We start from the raw sequence: 16,286 nt of genomic DNA on the forward strand, positions 1-16,286 counted from the left end.
TCCGAGTGGTGGGCAGGAAGATTCAGGACCATCAGGTACTGGTCGGATTCAGTTCTTCAAGCCGTCCTGTGTTACGGAAGGACTTGCTGTTTTGCGAAAATAAAGCAGGGGATTGAAACCGTAGTCCAAATAGTCCCGATGGGGAAAGCATAGGTCGTCCTGAAGAACAGCCCTAACAGTATCTCAATGTCGGCCCACAGAGGAAATGCATATCTCTATTATAAAAGGCCTGTGGCCGTAACGCCGTAACGCCCAAAGACCGGCATGGGTGGGCGGGGCTGCGTGATTTCGCGCGCTGGGCTTCTAGTTTAAAAATAATTCTAAAGACGTCTGCACAAGTCAAGCAATTTCCAAATGAAAGCATGGAGATTTTTTTTTATCCAAAAGAGAAGTAAGCTATCCGGTGACTTTATAGTTTTTGACAAATAGAGTGTTTTTAAAAATGTTTGGAAATTTAAATACACTTCTAAATAATTCATGACACTGATATGGAAGCATTATGAAGATGAGAAAATGTTTAGAAAGAAAGTGCTTAGACCAGAGTGACAAGAGATTATATATAGAAACCTGTGGGACATCTAAGCTGTCTTTAGATGGGCTACTCTTAATGACATATAATGAGCTTAAGAAGGGAGCAGAAGGAAATACTAAAAATAAATAGAACTTGTTAACACAAAAGCTGCCCTACTGAATAGAAAAATTGGCAGAATCAAGCAGGGAAAAAAAAAGTTATATTAGGATTGGAAAAGAGATGTAGCTATCGGTATACTACGAAAATAAGTTACTGTAAGATATTTTAAACAGCTTTATGCCGGTAAGTGGGCCATTTTGTAGGAAAGTATTACTGACCAAAACTGGCAGAAAAGTAGAAAAATTTAATAGATCTGCCATCATAAAATATATCAATAGTGAATAATTTACCTAAAATGTTATATAAAAAGTCCTCAGGAAGGTATTAGCATCCCAAATTCAGCAGTAATGTAAGGCTAGTTTAACATTCGATAACTAATAATGTAACATACCGGGAGAACACCTAATAGAAACGAGATTCAGGAAAAGCCTGTGATAAAGTTAAAACCCAAAGGTAATATTTCTCAGCACGTTTGGCATAAAAATGAATTTTCTTAAGCTGATGAGGGTGACTAACGTAAACATATGGCAAACATCTCACGGGACAGTACAGTTTTAGGATTTCCACTAAACTCAGGAATAAGTTGAGGACTTCAACTTTCATCGTTTCATTCATTTAGCATCGCAGAGGAGGTAACCTGGTGCTATAAAGATGAAGAAATTTAAGCTAGGAATAGTGTAAAGGAAGTAGTAGAGCTGATTTTATTCACTGATGATATCATTCTCTACATAAAAAATCCCAGTATCTACAGAGATAAAATATTACAACTAATACGACTGTTCAGCAAGGTTGCCTCTATTATTAAGATGCAAGATCAGTCTATAAAAGAAAAGAAAATTTTATAAAAATATTTAAAGTAACATAATGATGTGTACCTATGCCTATATCTAATAAAAATTGGTTTTCTCTCATTCCAGGGTACCTTTGTTACATGGGGCTGGTAGAGCAAACATGGAAGTCAGGCCCTGCGAATGAGGGAGGGTGTGTGGGTAGTCTCACAGGCCATGGTTTGGGACCCAGAAGTCCCTCCCATATGTTGGGAAGAAGAAGTTTGACTCAGAAGTAGACTGACCCTCATAGCTCAGCCTCAATCATTTCAGCTACTTTTGGATTAAGGTGACGTAAGACTGTTAGTTTCCCTAGCTGTTTGCCAGAAGCCAATGTACATTTTTCCTGGGGGTGGGGGGATATATAACATCGTCGTAGGCATCAACATTTCCTTAAAATTGTCCATATGCAGGGTCTGGCACTTAATCAGAATACCCAGGCATACGAGGAGACGGGAAAGAAACAGCAGTAGGACAGACCCCTGGGAATCCAGCTAATGGAACTATCAGGAAGTGACTTTAAAATAACTATGCTTAATACATTCAAGGAAATATAAGACAGGTTGAGAATTTCAGCAGAGAACTGGATACTTGAAAAAAGAACAAAATGGAAATTTAAGGCCTGGGATGGGGGCGGGGGGACGACGAGGGGGCGGGGAGGAGTGCAGGGGCGGGTTAGAAGGGATCCAAGGGGAACGAAGGGGACATGTAATACTTTCAACAATAAAGATTTTCTTAAAAAAGAATCGAAACAGAAAATAACTGCTGTTAACAACTCAGAGACGGTTTTGTTTTGTTTTTACAACCAATTAGAAATAGCTAAAAAGAATTAGTAAACTGAAATAGAGGTAAGAAAAAACAACTCAGACTGGAGCTAAGATAATCAGAGAGAAATAGGTAATACACAAAGCGCTTAGGGGAGACATAAGGGAATACAGTGAGAAAAGTGAGCAGAGTATGTGTAATCACAGTCCCAGAGGAGAGGGGAGACTGGGGCAGAACAATAACTGAAGAGAGAGTAAACAAGAATTTTCAACAGGGATGACATCACTACCAGGAAAACCCTATAGAAACCCATTGTGTTAAAATCATTGTAAACTAAATACAAGGTGAAACTCTTGAGCAGTCCTTGAAAATCAGATACCGTTAAAGTAGCAACAATAAGCTGTCAGCTGACTTCTCAATAGAATCAAGAGCTGGGTGGCCGTGAACTTCAAATGACTGTAGGGAAGTGAGTGACCACGTAACATTCCGTACCTAATACAGATATTCTTCAAAAAAATGAATGTGAAATAAAGATATTTTCTGGCAGACCAAAATGGAGAGGCTTCCTCGCCAGATCTCACTGGGAAGACATTCTTCAAGATCAAAAATGGTCCCAACAGAAGCTTGAAGAGGGCACAGGACTGAAAAGCCTAAGTGTTGATCTTAATCGATCATTGACTCTATAAAACTGAAAATAGTGCTTTATGGGGTTTAAAATATATGGAGAATGAAAAGCCTATATAATAAAAGGCTAATATGCAAATCGACCGAATGGCAGAACCACTGGTTGCTATGATGCGCCCTGACCACCAGGGGGCAGACACTCAACGCAGGAGCTGCCCCCTGGTGGTCAGTGTGCTCCCACAGGGGGAGCGCCGCTCAGCCACAAGCCTGGCTCATGGCTGGCGAGCGCAGTGGCGGGAGGGCTAAGGATGAATGAATGAATACCTTTTCAATCAGGATTTGTTGACTTTGTCGATTTTGCCATTTATTTGCTTGACTTTATAAAAAGAATTACTGTCTTTTAGGTGGTGATCAATTGTGCCATTCCTAAAGGGTTGAAGTACAATCAAGCTACACAGACCTTCCACCAATGGCGAGATGCTAGACAGGTGTACGGTCTCAACTTTGGCAGCAAAGAGGATGCCAATGTCTTTGCAAGTGCCATGATGCATGCCTTAGAAGTGTTGAATTCACAGGAAACAGGTAAGGAGCCTGCGGTTGGCTGGTTTTCCTGAACTGAAGTGCCGTCTTGTCACTTAAAACAGACCTTTTCTGACCAGCTTTTCAATCATCTGTGTATGGGAAGTTATTCTTGAATTTCTGTTATTCTTGGCAGCAATGTGAGCTTTTTATTGGCTGATGTGAATATGGGTTCTGGAAGGAGAGTCCTATGAGATTGGTTCATTAGTCATTTTTAAATGCTTTCATTGGAAGCCCCCTAGTTCTGTTCCTCCTGCTGTAGAACCTCAACTTTCCTTGCAAGGACAGGAGGCCCAGAGAATGTGCAGGAGATCAACAGGATTCACGTTAATTTTCATCTCAGGTTTTAAAAAGACACACGTGGATTCCGAAGCATGTTTTTTAAGCCACGCCTGAGGCCTTGAACCTCAAGTAGGACCAGGTCTCCTGCATCCTGGTCATTAAACGTTTGGTTCTAAAAGTTGTTTCACAGTTTTAGGAGTGCCCTCGGGTGGTTTTAGCTGTGAACTGCATCTCCCCTGACTGCATGGTGGTTAGATAGCTATGTAGAAATAATTAACTGAAACACACACACACACACAAAACAACTCTAGGATTTAATACTGTATATGTATCAGAGATGAGCTCTATTTTTGTTTAAAGAACAGGAAAAGAAATACACCAATGTATTTGTTGAAATAATTAACTTACACACACACACACACACACACACCCTCTAGGATTTAATACTGTATGTGTCAGAGATGAGCTCTATTTTTGTTTAAAGAAAATCACCAGTGTATTTGTTCTCTTTGGGGAGATAGCTTTTATGATCAGCAAACAAATGCTATACATAAAACAATACAATTGTGATTACTCTTGCCTGCACTGTGTATTTTATAGTGACCCATATGACATAAATATTCTATGAACCACATTTATGTATTTTAAGGGAATGACTTCGATAGTCAGATTAAGATGTGATATTTTGTTGAAGGTAGAGAATTTTGAAACCTAATACAGACACATTAAATTTGACTTATTCCTTCCCTCATTGTAAAAAGGATCGAAACTTCTAGCCCACTTGTTAGTTTATTTCCAGTGTGAATTTCGGTGCAAGGAGACATTTTTGGAATCTTGCAGGAAGTCATGTATTAATGCCTATAGATGATTTATTTATTAATTCAGGAAATTAATATCTCTATGAATAATTTGTACGCAGCTCTCATGTTATCTATTTTGAGAAAAGAAATGATTGGAACTTCTCCTGGTTTGTCTGTAAGTTGAGAAAATAGCATAGAAAAGTCTGCATGGATGCAGTCTTGCGTGTAGGTGATCGGAAGTCACCGTATGCAGGCATCAATATTGTATTAGCCTTCTGTTGTAGAATTGCTTTTCTGTCACCATAGTTTTATCAAAGGAAAGAAACTGAAATTGTGGTTCTTAATATCTTAACTGCATAGTAAAATAACTAAAGGATGACTGCCTAAACTGTCATCCATACAATCATACAGGCTTCCCCATGTTTGGAACAAACTAGCATTTTAATTTCTAAACCTTCAAAAAGAGTATTTACTACTATTAGGAGCTAAACGTTGCTAATTTAAAGTAGTTAAAATTGTTGTTTAGTCATCGGGTTTGGTATTTTTTTTTTTTTTGAACCAAATGAGAAGAATTGTTTTTATCAGTATGTAGTAATACAGTTCGCTTTCAAAATGCAAGCGCTAATTAATGTTTTTTTTTCTCCTGCTCTTGATATTTTGAAATTAATGAGTCTTCATGGGGAGAGACTCAATTACATTCTCTGTAATTTCCGCATTATAGAGTGTTTGGCAAATGGGAAAATCACCCATCATGTTACTGGCTACACAAGCATTTTGAAAAGGCAAAAAATGTGCTAGGTTCTTCTTAGATTATTTTGAGCTGCTATTCTCTGCTCTGTCACCACCTCAACCTGTAATACTGTGGACTGAGGGAACAGAGAGAGGAGAAGGTGAAGAAGTTGGTCCATCCTGTCATCTCCTTGCATCATGGCACAAGTTATTGGCAAAGAGACTTTTGTATTTATAGCTTTTGCATCAGAGAAAACAATGCGTATGGTGGGTGTTTGTCATAGTCTGATCTATTTAGAAAATGACGTTTCATAAATTACTGTAGACAGCCGAAACCAGTTGAGCGTCGGCCTGTGGACTGAGGGGTCCCAGGTGTTTCATAAATTACTGTAGATAAACGCTAATTTCTGATTTTTTTAAAAAAATACTTGTATTGATTTCAGTGAGGAAGGGAGAGGGAGAGAGAGATAGAAACATCAATGATGAGAGAGAATCATTGATCGGCTGCCTCGTCCATGCACCTACAGGGGATCAAGCCCACAGCCCTGGCATGGGCCCTTGACCGGAATCGAACCCGGGACCCTTCACTCCGCAGGCTGATGCTCTATATCCACTGAGCCAAAACAGCTAGGGCAGACGGAGGAGTCTTAACAACTAGCGGATGTGGAGGTGAGGGTGAGACAGTGGGCTTCAGGCTTGGGCAACTGGGGAATGAAGATGCCATTCACAGAGCTGGGCTAGAGGTCACTGAAGCCACGCAGCTCCCAGTGAGGGGATCAGTTAAAAACCAAGCAAGTCCAGGTGGGATGAGAGGGAGACACGGTTCGAGCAGCCGTGTGAGTGCCCCACAGGGGAGGGCCTACCCGGGCTGGCGGGTGGTTGGGAGAGGCTTTGAGGAAGTGATGCCCTGAGGGCTGCCCAGGGGAAAAGAAACATTTATGCATCACGATAAAGCAACTACAGATATCAGTCTTTCCTGCTTCTTAATGTTTTACCACTTTCTGAAACCCTTTTTTTTTCATATTGAATGCTTCTGTTTATTGTTTTATTGGGTGTTAATGTCCGTATCACCCACTTAATGTTGGTTAGTCTTTCTTAGTGATGTTCAGACTTTTTTTAAAGTCACGGACACTTTTGTTCAAATAATGTTTTCAGAAGTTTGGTGCATAAACAGACAAAAAAACAAAACGGGGAGCTTCCCTAGTTAATGTGGGGGGTTGGGAGTCCATGGCCGCTGAGGCACGTGTGTGGTCCCCGGAGCAGGATTTGATCGCCACTAACCTATCTTTTTTTTACCAAAACCAATAATTACGCAATTCTCTCTTCCTCGCTCCCTTGCTCCCTAAATCCTTTAAATCCGCAAACACATTCTTTAAATTAATTTAAAAAAGTAGCTTCCTTTGGGGCTCATCACACTGACCTTTGCGAGGTGTTCTATACGTGTTTACCATGTCTGTTTCTCAGGAAAAGGGTGGGTGGCAGGCATGTTTTCTTTGACTTTTGTTTTTTTTAACTCGGTGTGCAATTATTTAATATACAGGAAAGTACAGGAGGTTCTCAAGACAGTGAGTTATATTTGGGATTTAAGAAACAAAAATCACATGTTGTACCCTTTTTGTTTTTTTAAAAAGAGTTGAAGTAGTGTTCTTTCTTTTATACCAAATGCTACAGTTTATCTGTTTCCGTTGCCTAATGGGTGGATGGGCTAGATTTTAAACAAGTGTGTTCAAAACGCTTTATTCAGACTGATATTTGGGATTGCTATATTATTTAGCAAGTACATGTCTAGCGGTTTCGCAGCTAACAGTTATGGGTTATATGGAATATAAAGTCAGTCCTGGCGATGATTGGTAGAGGTCAGTTTGCACAACGTTCCATTTTGGAAAAGTTGGGAGTCATTTGAAAACAGGAAATGATTTTTTTTTAAATTCATTTTTTAAAAGAAAAATCACGCCTAGCCAGTACGATTATTCTGCTGTGTTCTACTCAGCTAAGCTTAAGCATACCTTTGTAAGAAGGACATCTTAATATTTTGCCAGTGGTAACACTGCTTCTGCTAGAATTTTAAAAAAAAACACCCACAAATCTACCGAAAGTGAGAACATACTCACAGATATCCGCGTGTTCGAAATTTTCTTTAGGTTTTATAAATACACATAAATACGGAGATTCCACTACGTTGGTAGTGACACTTCTATTTTCCAGAATGCCGTGAGTCACGAGAGCCGTATGAAGGTTATAGCACAAAAACCATCACACATGTTTTGAGCATAGATACCGCCCCGTGGCGCTGGGCGTCATACTGACATGCTACGGCCTATTCCCTCCCTTCCAGGATTTCACAGTTGGGCAGGAGCAACATTAGAATATGTTTTGTGAGGTGCTGGGAAGGGGGCAGAGAGGCCTCTGGAACTGAAGAAAGTGAGAGGGTTAAGGAGATCTCTGAAGGGGAGAGGACGCTTGAGCTGCGTCTTGAAGAATGAGTAGGCCCCCAGAACATTCTGGGTAGGCTTGGTGGCATGAGAGCGAGGAGCAGCTGGGAAGCAGCAGATGGACTGTGTAGGGCGTGGGCATGAGAATATGGATGGGCAGGTTGGGGGGGGGCGCCCTAAGAGTTAAGGCTGGAAAGTTTGGGAAGGACCTTGTGTTCTTGCCGAGGAGCGCGCATGTTACGTGGTCGGGGGGACGGTCATGTGATGTGATTCATTGGGCTGGTGCCTCAGACCAGATGTAACGGGTTGGTATGTGGTTACAAGCATGGAGACCAGATTCAGATGCCGGGGTGGTGATCTCGGTGAGAAAGATGAGGCCTGAAGTGATGCCGTCTGAAGAGGAGAGGAACAGAGAAGGGGGCATGACAGCCTTTTATTTAGTGCCTCTCTGCCTGCCCAGCCAGAGTTCTGGGCCTTCTACCTGTGTTCACCTTTAGTCATGAAAGCAGATTGAGTCAGGAATGTGAGGCAGGAATGACCTGTTTCCGGGTGCCCGCTGTGTGTGTGTGCCAGATCCTGATTGAGCACCTCGATTACTGATCACCTTTAATACAAGGTTGGTGGTGTTGTCTTTGTCGTAGAGATGTGAGTCAGGGCTTACGGAAGGTCCGGGCTTGCCCCAAGGCCCCCCGCTAGACAGGGCCATAACTGGCATTTGTACCCAGATCTGGTTTTACCGTTCATCTTTCTCCATATTTCAGTGAGATGTAGTGGGGAAGACATATAACAGATTTGATTCTAGACATTGCACATTGGGGTACTTCATTAATACTTTTTATACAGAAATCGTATCGATAATAATAAAAGCATAATATGCAAATCGACTGAACAGCAGAATGACTGTCCGGATGAGCACACTATGACACGCACTGGCGCCAGGCCAGCCAAGGCGGGTGCGCTGTGATTGGTCGGGGGCCCGGACATCACCCCATGATTGCCCTGCAGAGGGAGGCCCAGGCCACCAACCAACGGGCTGTGGCGGGTGGGCAGGGTCTACCTCTTTGGGGCGATCCATTCACGGGGCTCCTGGACTGTGAGAGGGCGCAGGCCAGGCTGAGGGACACCCTCCCCTACCAAGTGCATGAATTTTGTGCACCGGGCCTCTAGTCTAATAATAAAATCATGTGACATTGGATCCCAGAAAGATCCCAAAGATAACCTTGGATCGTGTCTTTCACCTTGAGCTTTCCTAAATCAACAAATCTTACTGGGAAAGTAACATTTTTGAAACAGATCTTTGGGGGTTGTGGGACAGTTTTTTTGTGGATGCTTCATACTCATACTTGCCTCCTCCAGAGCCTTCCTCATTTATAAATTCCTGGGATAGGGTTGTACTTACTAATGCACATATTAAGCTTCTATGTTTGGGACTAAAACTTACGAGCTCTTGGTAAAGAGAAACTCATCGAAAGTCATTCAGAAGTTCTAATTAACTATGTTGACATTTTAGGGAATTTTGGATCCTGTGATTGTGCCAAGATACTGATAAGAAAGTTTAAGTAGTCCCCGTACCTGACATGAACATGAGTATTTAGATGTCCTTGATTATTTGAGAAAGAACAGCTCTGAATGATAAGTCTAGTTTCTTTGGACCGGCTCACTCCTACTATTGAGTCCAAGGGGGTTAGTTAAGAGAATAGAATAAAAGGTTTTCTGACTCTCATTCTTGTTTGTTTCTCTGCTTCTCTGGCAGTTGAGTATCTTATAATGTACTAGGGGCCCAGCACACGAAATTCGTGCACGGGTACGGTCCCTAGGCCTGGCCTGCGATCAGGGCTATTTTCCCCAGCTGCCGGCAGCTCGCCCCTCCCACCTGCCACCACCTACCCAGGTTCCCCGCTCGCCATCGGGCAACCGGAGCCCGCCGGCGAGGGGAAGGAACCGAGAGGTTGGCTGGCAGGCCTCCATCGGGCAATCAGGGCCTGCAGGCTGGGGGCATTTTCTGACTCTCATTCTTGTTTGTTTCTCTGCTTCTCTGGCAGTTGAGTATCTTATAATGTACTAGGGGCCCAGCACACGAAATTCGTGCACGGGTACGGTCCCTAGGCCTGGCCTGCGATCAGGGCTATTTTCCCCAGCTGCTGGCAGCTCGCCCCTCCCACCTGCCACCACCCACCCAGGTTCCCCGCTCGCCATCGGGCAACCGGAGCCCGCCGGCGAGGGGAAGGAACCGAGAGGTTGGCTGGCAGGCCTCCATCGGGCAATCAGGGCCTGCAGGCTGGGGGCAGTTGCTGCATTGAGCGTCTGCCCCCGGTGGTCATTGCGCATCATAGCGACCGGTCGTCCCGCAGTTTGGTCAATTTGCATATTACCTTTTTATTATATAGGATTGTCTGATAGTCTTGCCTGGTGACTTCAGTTCTCGTCAGGCTTATATCACAGCAAGCTTGCAATTGAACTAAGGGGGCTGCATTGACCTGAGGATGTCACCCCACGGTTACTTCCATATTTTTCTGCATGAGAATAATAATTTGTATATAACTACTTGTATCCCTGAATCTTAATCATATTTGTTGCCCATAAATTAGAGAAGCATTTGCTGGATGTTAAACAGTTAAAATTTCAGATAACTTTTTTTAGAAAAATAAATATTTTTATTGATTTCAGAGAGGAAGGGAGAGGGAGAGATAGAAACATGAATGATGAGAGAGAATCATGGATCGGCTGCCTTCTGCACACCCCCTACTGGGGATCAAGCCCGCAACCCGGGCATGTGCCCTTGACCAGAATTGAACCCGGGACCCTTCAGTCCTCAGTCCTATGTTCTATCCACTGAGCAAGGGCAGAAGAATTAATTTCTTTAAAAAAACGATTGTATTATAAAATGCTATATATTTTTAATTTCACAAAGTAAATGTGGGCATCGTCCTTTCAGACAGAAGCTGCTTCTGGGTTTGGCCGATGAAGTGCCTGGGCTCCCGTGCAGTGAGAGGGAGAAGGGCCAGGCGCCAGGGTTCCCATGGAGAGGCGGCCGCTGTCCTGGTTTAACCGGGACGGCGCTGGTTTTCCCCGAACCGGCCTGAATGGCTGTGCATTCAGAGCCCGGCCTCCGCAGGGCCTCTGGTGCCCATTCCTGGTGAAACGCGCTCCGGCCGGCCTTTGGAAGGGCACCAGGTCCCGGCCCTGCTGTCCTCGCGGGCGCTCGGTCACGGTCACGGTCACGGTCACGTTGGTCCGATCAGCGAGTCGCTCCCTTCGTTGTTCACATTCAGTTCTCTCGTCGGAAACTGGAGCCCGTCAGAGCTCGCCTGACCAGAACTCCTGTTCCCAGCGCAGTGTTGTCTTCTCCGAGGGGAGGGAAGCTTGGTGTTCCTGGTGGTGCTTGTGCTAAAAATGGAAGCGGTGCAGGAAGGCAGAAAGGAACAGAAACACCGCCTCAAGTCCCACCACCAGAGTCTGTTCCTTTTAAGATTCTCTGGAATGGGACAGTGAAGGGCATGGAGGTACCTTTCAACTTGGTGTTGTAATCACTTCTCGGAGGAAGAACACAGCACTTTTGTTTTTTAATTGAGCTTTTCTGCATGTGCCATGCGGTTCACCCATTCAGGGTACACCTCAGTGGTTTTCAGTGTCTCACAGGGGTGCGCCGTTAGCTGCTATCACTTTCTGAACATTTTCATCAGGCCTGTGCCCTTAAGCCGTTATCACCACCCCATACCCTGACCCTCTCCCAATTCCTCCGTACTTCTCACCTCCTGGCAACCACTAATTTACTTTCTATCTCTGCCAGAGAGTTTATATAAGGACTGAGGATATACACACATACATAAATACATGTGTATATGTGTGTGTGTGTGTGTGTGTGTGTATATGGGTGTATATGGGTGTATATACACACACACACACATCCATATATACACACATATATGAATATAAATATAAATAGATATATAATATATATGGTATCTTTATACGTAATATATGGTATCTTTATACGTAATACAGTATACATGGTATTCCCCCCCCCCCAAATGCTTACACATTTTAACAGCTGATAACTCAATTTTTTTTTTTTAAAAAATACTGATTTCAGAGAGGGAGAGAGAGATAGAAACATCAATGATGCGAGAGAATCATTGATTAGCTGCCTCCTGCATGTCCCCCCCTGGGGATGGAGCCTGCAGAGTAAAGGGATATAAGAGAAAATTTACCCAATATCTTCAGAAGTTTGTCTGAAAAACACGAAGCAAAAATTAATGTGAATTTTATGAAAAACACAAAACATTAAAAAATATTGAAAACTACGTATTTAAACTTAGGATGCAGATACAAAACAAATAATGTGCCCACGCACACACACATATGTGTGTGTATTCACACACACACACACACACACATATGTCTGGTATGTATATCTTCTTCATCCATCTGTTGATGGACACTTAGGGTGTTTCCATACCTTGACTATTGGGAATAACGCGGGAGCGCGGATATCTCTGAGATTCTGTTTTTCTTTCCTTTGGATATACAGCCGGAAGTAAGACGGCTAGATCCTATGGTCGTTTTCTCTTCATATTTTTGAGGATCCCCAGTCCTGTGTTTTCTCAGTGACTGTGCCACTTTCCATGCCGATAATCCCTGACTTTTTTTTTTAATGGAGGCAGCCATACCACTGCAGTGTCTCCCTCCAGGTGACTCTAGACACCTTAGAACCAACACCAACACATCTGCTTCCGTTCCCTCCCAAAAGTGCCTCTCCTAGGACCTTGCAGCCATGAAGGTCATACCCGGGGCCTTGCTGGGAGCCAGAAGTGCGGACGTTGCTAATTTGGATGCTGCTTTTGTGCGTGAGCAGGCCAGCTTTCCCAAGTGCAGATGGGAAGAGAGCCAGCTTTGAGCCAACGCTGCCTCGCTTAATCCTCGGAATAGATGCTGAGATGGCTCCTCTCCCCGCCACGAATGGCCTGGGGACTGACCGCGAACAGTGGGAACCTCTGGTGGTTTGAAACATGAATGCTGAGGGTCTAGTGTGGTGATGATAGGTAGCGATAGAATAGAGTGATGCTGGTCACGTCGCAACAGCCTGTCACTTCCTGCTACTCGTATGTCACCCCAGTTTCTGCATTTCCCTGCTCGTGCAAAACACGTGATGGTAAAGAATGTTAAAAGGCAGGGGGAGCCGTAACCGGTTTGGCTCAGTGGATAGAGCGTCCGCCTGCGGACTGAAGGATCCCAGGTTCGATTCCGGTCAAGGGCAGGTACCTTGTTTGCCGGCACATCCCCAGGAGGGGGTGTGCAGGAGGCAGCTGATCGATGCTTCTCTCTCATCGATGTTTCTAACTCTCTATTCCTGTCCCCTCTTCTCTGTAAAAAAATCAATAAAATATATTAAAAAAGAAAAGAAATAAGTGAACCACCAGCACACAACTATTGTAAGGGGAGCGTCGCTGGTGGCGATGGCCATTTTTCTTCTCCTTACGTCTCAATACATAGCAAACGTTGCTTTTTGGATACACGATCCTCAGTTCGTGTTTTTCTTGAGGGCCCATCCTAATTCATCTTGGCCCGAAGCCTATTTTAATAGGCCTCACGTAAAGGGGAAAAATGCCCTTTCTCGGCGAAATGTGAGATGGATGGAATATCGATGCTGAAACGAATTCTGCTGTATCGTCACGCTGCCGAATTTACTTGTCTGGACAGGGAATGTTCTTTCCCATAGTCCACCCTCCTCCCTGGCTGAGCCCGAGAAGAGCTGGTAGCATCGATATGAAGCAGGAAATGCTGTGAGCGGCGCGCATATGATGCCATGAATAATTTAGTGTCTCTGGGAAATGCAAGCTGCAGTAGAATTCAAGCAGCCGAATCAGGGTGGAGATCAGTGTTTTTCTGACGCGATGGTAAGAAGGGAAAGTCACTGGGAAGAAGGTGCTTGGAGATGGTGCCTAATAGTTTGACCGGTGACAAGATTGAGAGTTTTGGGTTGAAAATGTTTTGTCTCGTGCAGTAACAATGGTTTCCCTGCATGGGGACACTTGGCAGATGACTTTTTTTTTGCCACAATGATCGCTGATGGACCGTGGTCATTTCTCTGCTGTCAGAGACGAGATACTGTCTCGGGTTTTTCTTGTAAGTTTTTCTATTTGCCTTCTGTTCCCCACTCCCCATTAAATGTGAATTCAAGGGACCCGAGGGGTAAACCTTGAAGACTGGGCACGTTTATTTCATCAAGGCTTTGTAGGAGTAGCCACTTACAAACAGGGGTAAGGCAGAGTGTTTCAAGGTTTACATTTGAAATGTAATTATTGAAAAATGTGTAAATTGTTCATCTCCTTTGGGATGGTCGCATTAGCGTGGTAGCCGTTTTCTATGTCTGCCTGTGGTCTTTTTTGGTCATGACGGTAAATATTGTGCATGTGACTTTAATAATAGATTGGGTGGTTGGAACGACCTAGCAAAGGGGACATTTATCAATCTTTGTGTTTGAGAATATCTGCTGAAAAAATAGTCTTAAGACAAGATTTATACTTAATTGGACTATATTAAATCTAATTTTTAAATGTGATTACAGCATCTTGAATTTTAAGATTCATTACCATTTTCAGATGTGCATTCTTTAAATATAAACTGGTTTAGTTCTGATTCTGTGCAGACTTTAGTATAAATCATATTATTTGAAGAATAGAGTTTTAGAGGAAATCTAAAATACTTGTCTGGTTTGCCTTTATGTAGACTTTTTAAAGTCGATCTATTTCTACCCGGTTTATTGTTTCTGGTTAATAACAATGGAAAAAAGTCTTTCCCATGCTGAAAAGAATTGCTACAGGACTTTATCGAATGTCGCTAATTATAATACTAAAAAAAAACACCTGATCTTGTTTTTTTCCACCTCAATTTTGAATGTCACCTTGATTTTATATAAGCCCTTCCCCTTTTCATAAATGATCACCTCTTCCCATTGAGTTTTGTCTCATCAAGAGAATTTACTTCATTAATGCTTAAGGAAAATTTTAATGTAGATTAGCCTAAAGAGTAAAAGGCTATTTGATGTGGCCACACATTTTAATGGTACGTTGTCAAATATGTGTACATATATACTATTGAGGGGAAAAAAGGAACAATAAAATGTGGCTGGGCAAAACAATGGATAGTTTTGATGTTTTCCAAAGTGGAAAGCAAATGAAGATATTCTTATTTTATAGCCGCATATAGAGAACGCTTTACTTGCTGTAGGCTGTTTAAAAATGGCTTTGGTCTTTTCTCCACTAGTAGACATGAGTATTTCTTGTGTTAAGTTTAAGCATTTCCCCTAAAAAAAAAATTTTTATTTTTCAGCTGCAAATTCTCCTACATGAGCAAGACTAAACGAGAGGGTAGAGACCATGCCATTCACTCTAATGGCCAGAGATCTTGACTTCCGGTAGCGCAGCTGTATTTACTTTTATTTTATTTTATTTTTAAAAAAATATATTCCTCCTGCACATCTATCTCCCACTGGGGATGTGCCCGCAACTGAGGTATATGCCCTTGACCGGAATCGAACCCGGGACCCCTCAGTCCGCAGGTCGACGCTCTATCCACTGAGCCAAACCGGTTTCGGCATGTATTTACTTTTAAAAACATAATTGTCCTGCATAAATCGATTGCCCTCTCCGATTGTACAACTCGGGAAATAATGAAGCTGTAAGTGCCTCATTCCAACTGTGGCTCCCAGGCTTTCTCCCCCAACTCAGGCTTTCTCCCCCAATCAGATGACCCACCACTTTTTTTAGAAAGTGAACGTTCGAGAAGTTAACGTTGATGAAATGATGGTGCTTCCAGGAGGAGGGTCTGGATAGGAAGGATGTTATGAAAAAACATGTTGAACCTTTCCAAGCGCCTGCTAGCGTATGTCAAGTTCTTCAGATGGCCCCGTGGTCCGTTGGAGCTTCTAACACCCAGCTGTCTGTTGCAGCCCCCAGCAAGGTTGCTGCTGCCCAGGACAGCACTAATTTGCGATGTATTTTCTGTGGTAAGCAACGTTACTTACGTTTACATTCCTTTTCCAAGCTGTGCTATATCCTGATCGCACCTTGCCATCACTTCCGTTCCCTCAGGGCCACGGTCTGGTTTTGTGGTGTTGGGGATAACGCAGCTTAGCTCCTGATGTATTATTTTTTTTATGTTGTGATATTCGCTGTGGTTCACGTAGGCGATTTGAGTTTTTGAGTTCGGCATCCTTTAGCGAGGATTTCTTTAGAATTAGGGTCTTAAAACTTGAATCCTGGTTCCCTTCTTTCACTACAAACGAGAGTAGGTTTGGGTTTTTTTTGTTTGTTTGTTTGCTCATTTTCATTTTTAACTATTTTGTTTGAGAGCGATCCTTTTAGTTTGGAATTTAAGGGGAAAATGAGGTCCATGTTCCTATAGTTTGGGGGATGAGCCCTATTGGGAGGGAGCTTTTGCTGAACTTGGGTTTGTCGGTGTGCACGTCACCTGGCAGATGGGAGCCCTTCCTTGCTTTCGTAGGTTGATTTCTGATCCAGCAGCCTCCTTTTATTCTGTGGTGTAGGTATTTGTGGCTCAGGCGTGAATTTAGGCTTTATGGGGTGTTTTTACTTCACTCTCCTATTCACAAGTG

The 16,286-nt window shown here is 43.1% G+C and overlaps 1 protein-coding gene across 1 annotated transcript in view; it reads left to right on the plus strand.

Moving 5' to 3' along the window:
• The window catches only part of ENAH (enabled homolog (Drosophila)), an 89,966-nt gene that overhangs the window by 36,797 nt on the left and 36,883 nt on the right, over positions 1 to 16,286 (plus strand). The window contains exons 3-4 of the mRNA XM_015562336.1: positions 7 to 35; positions 3,252 to 3,429. Coding sequence (XP_015417822.1) covers positions 7 to 35; positions 3,252 to 3,429 — 207 coding nt within the window. The remainder of the gene's footprint in view (positions 1 to 6; positions 36 to 3,251; positions 3,430 to 16,286) is intronic.

The sequence above is a fragment of the Myotis davidii genome, unplaced genomic scaffold, assembly GCF_000327345.1.
Source record: "Myotis davidii unplaced genomic scaffold, ASM32734v1 scaffold174, whole genome shotgun sequence".
Taxonomy (NCBI): Eukaryota; Metazoa; Chordata; class Mammalia; order Chiroptera; family Vespertilionidae; genus Myotis; species Myotis davidii.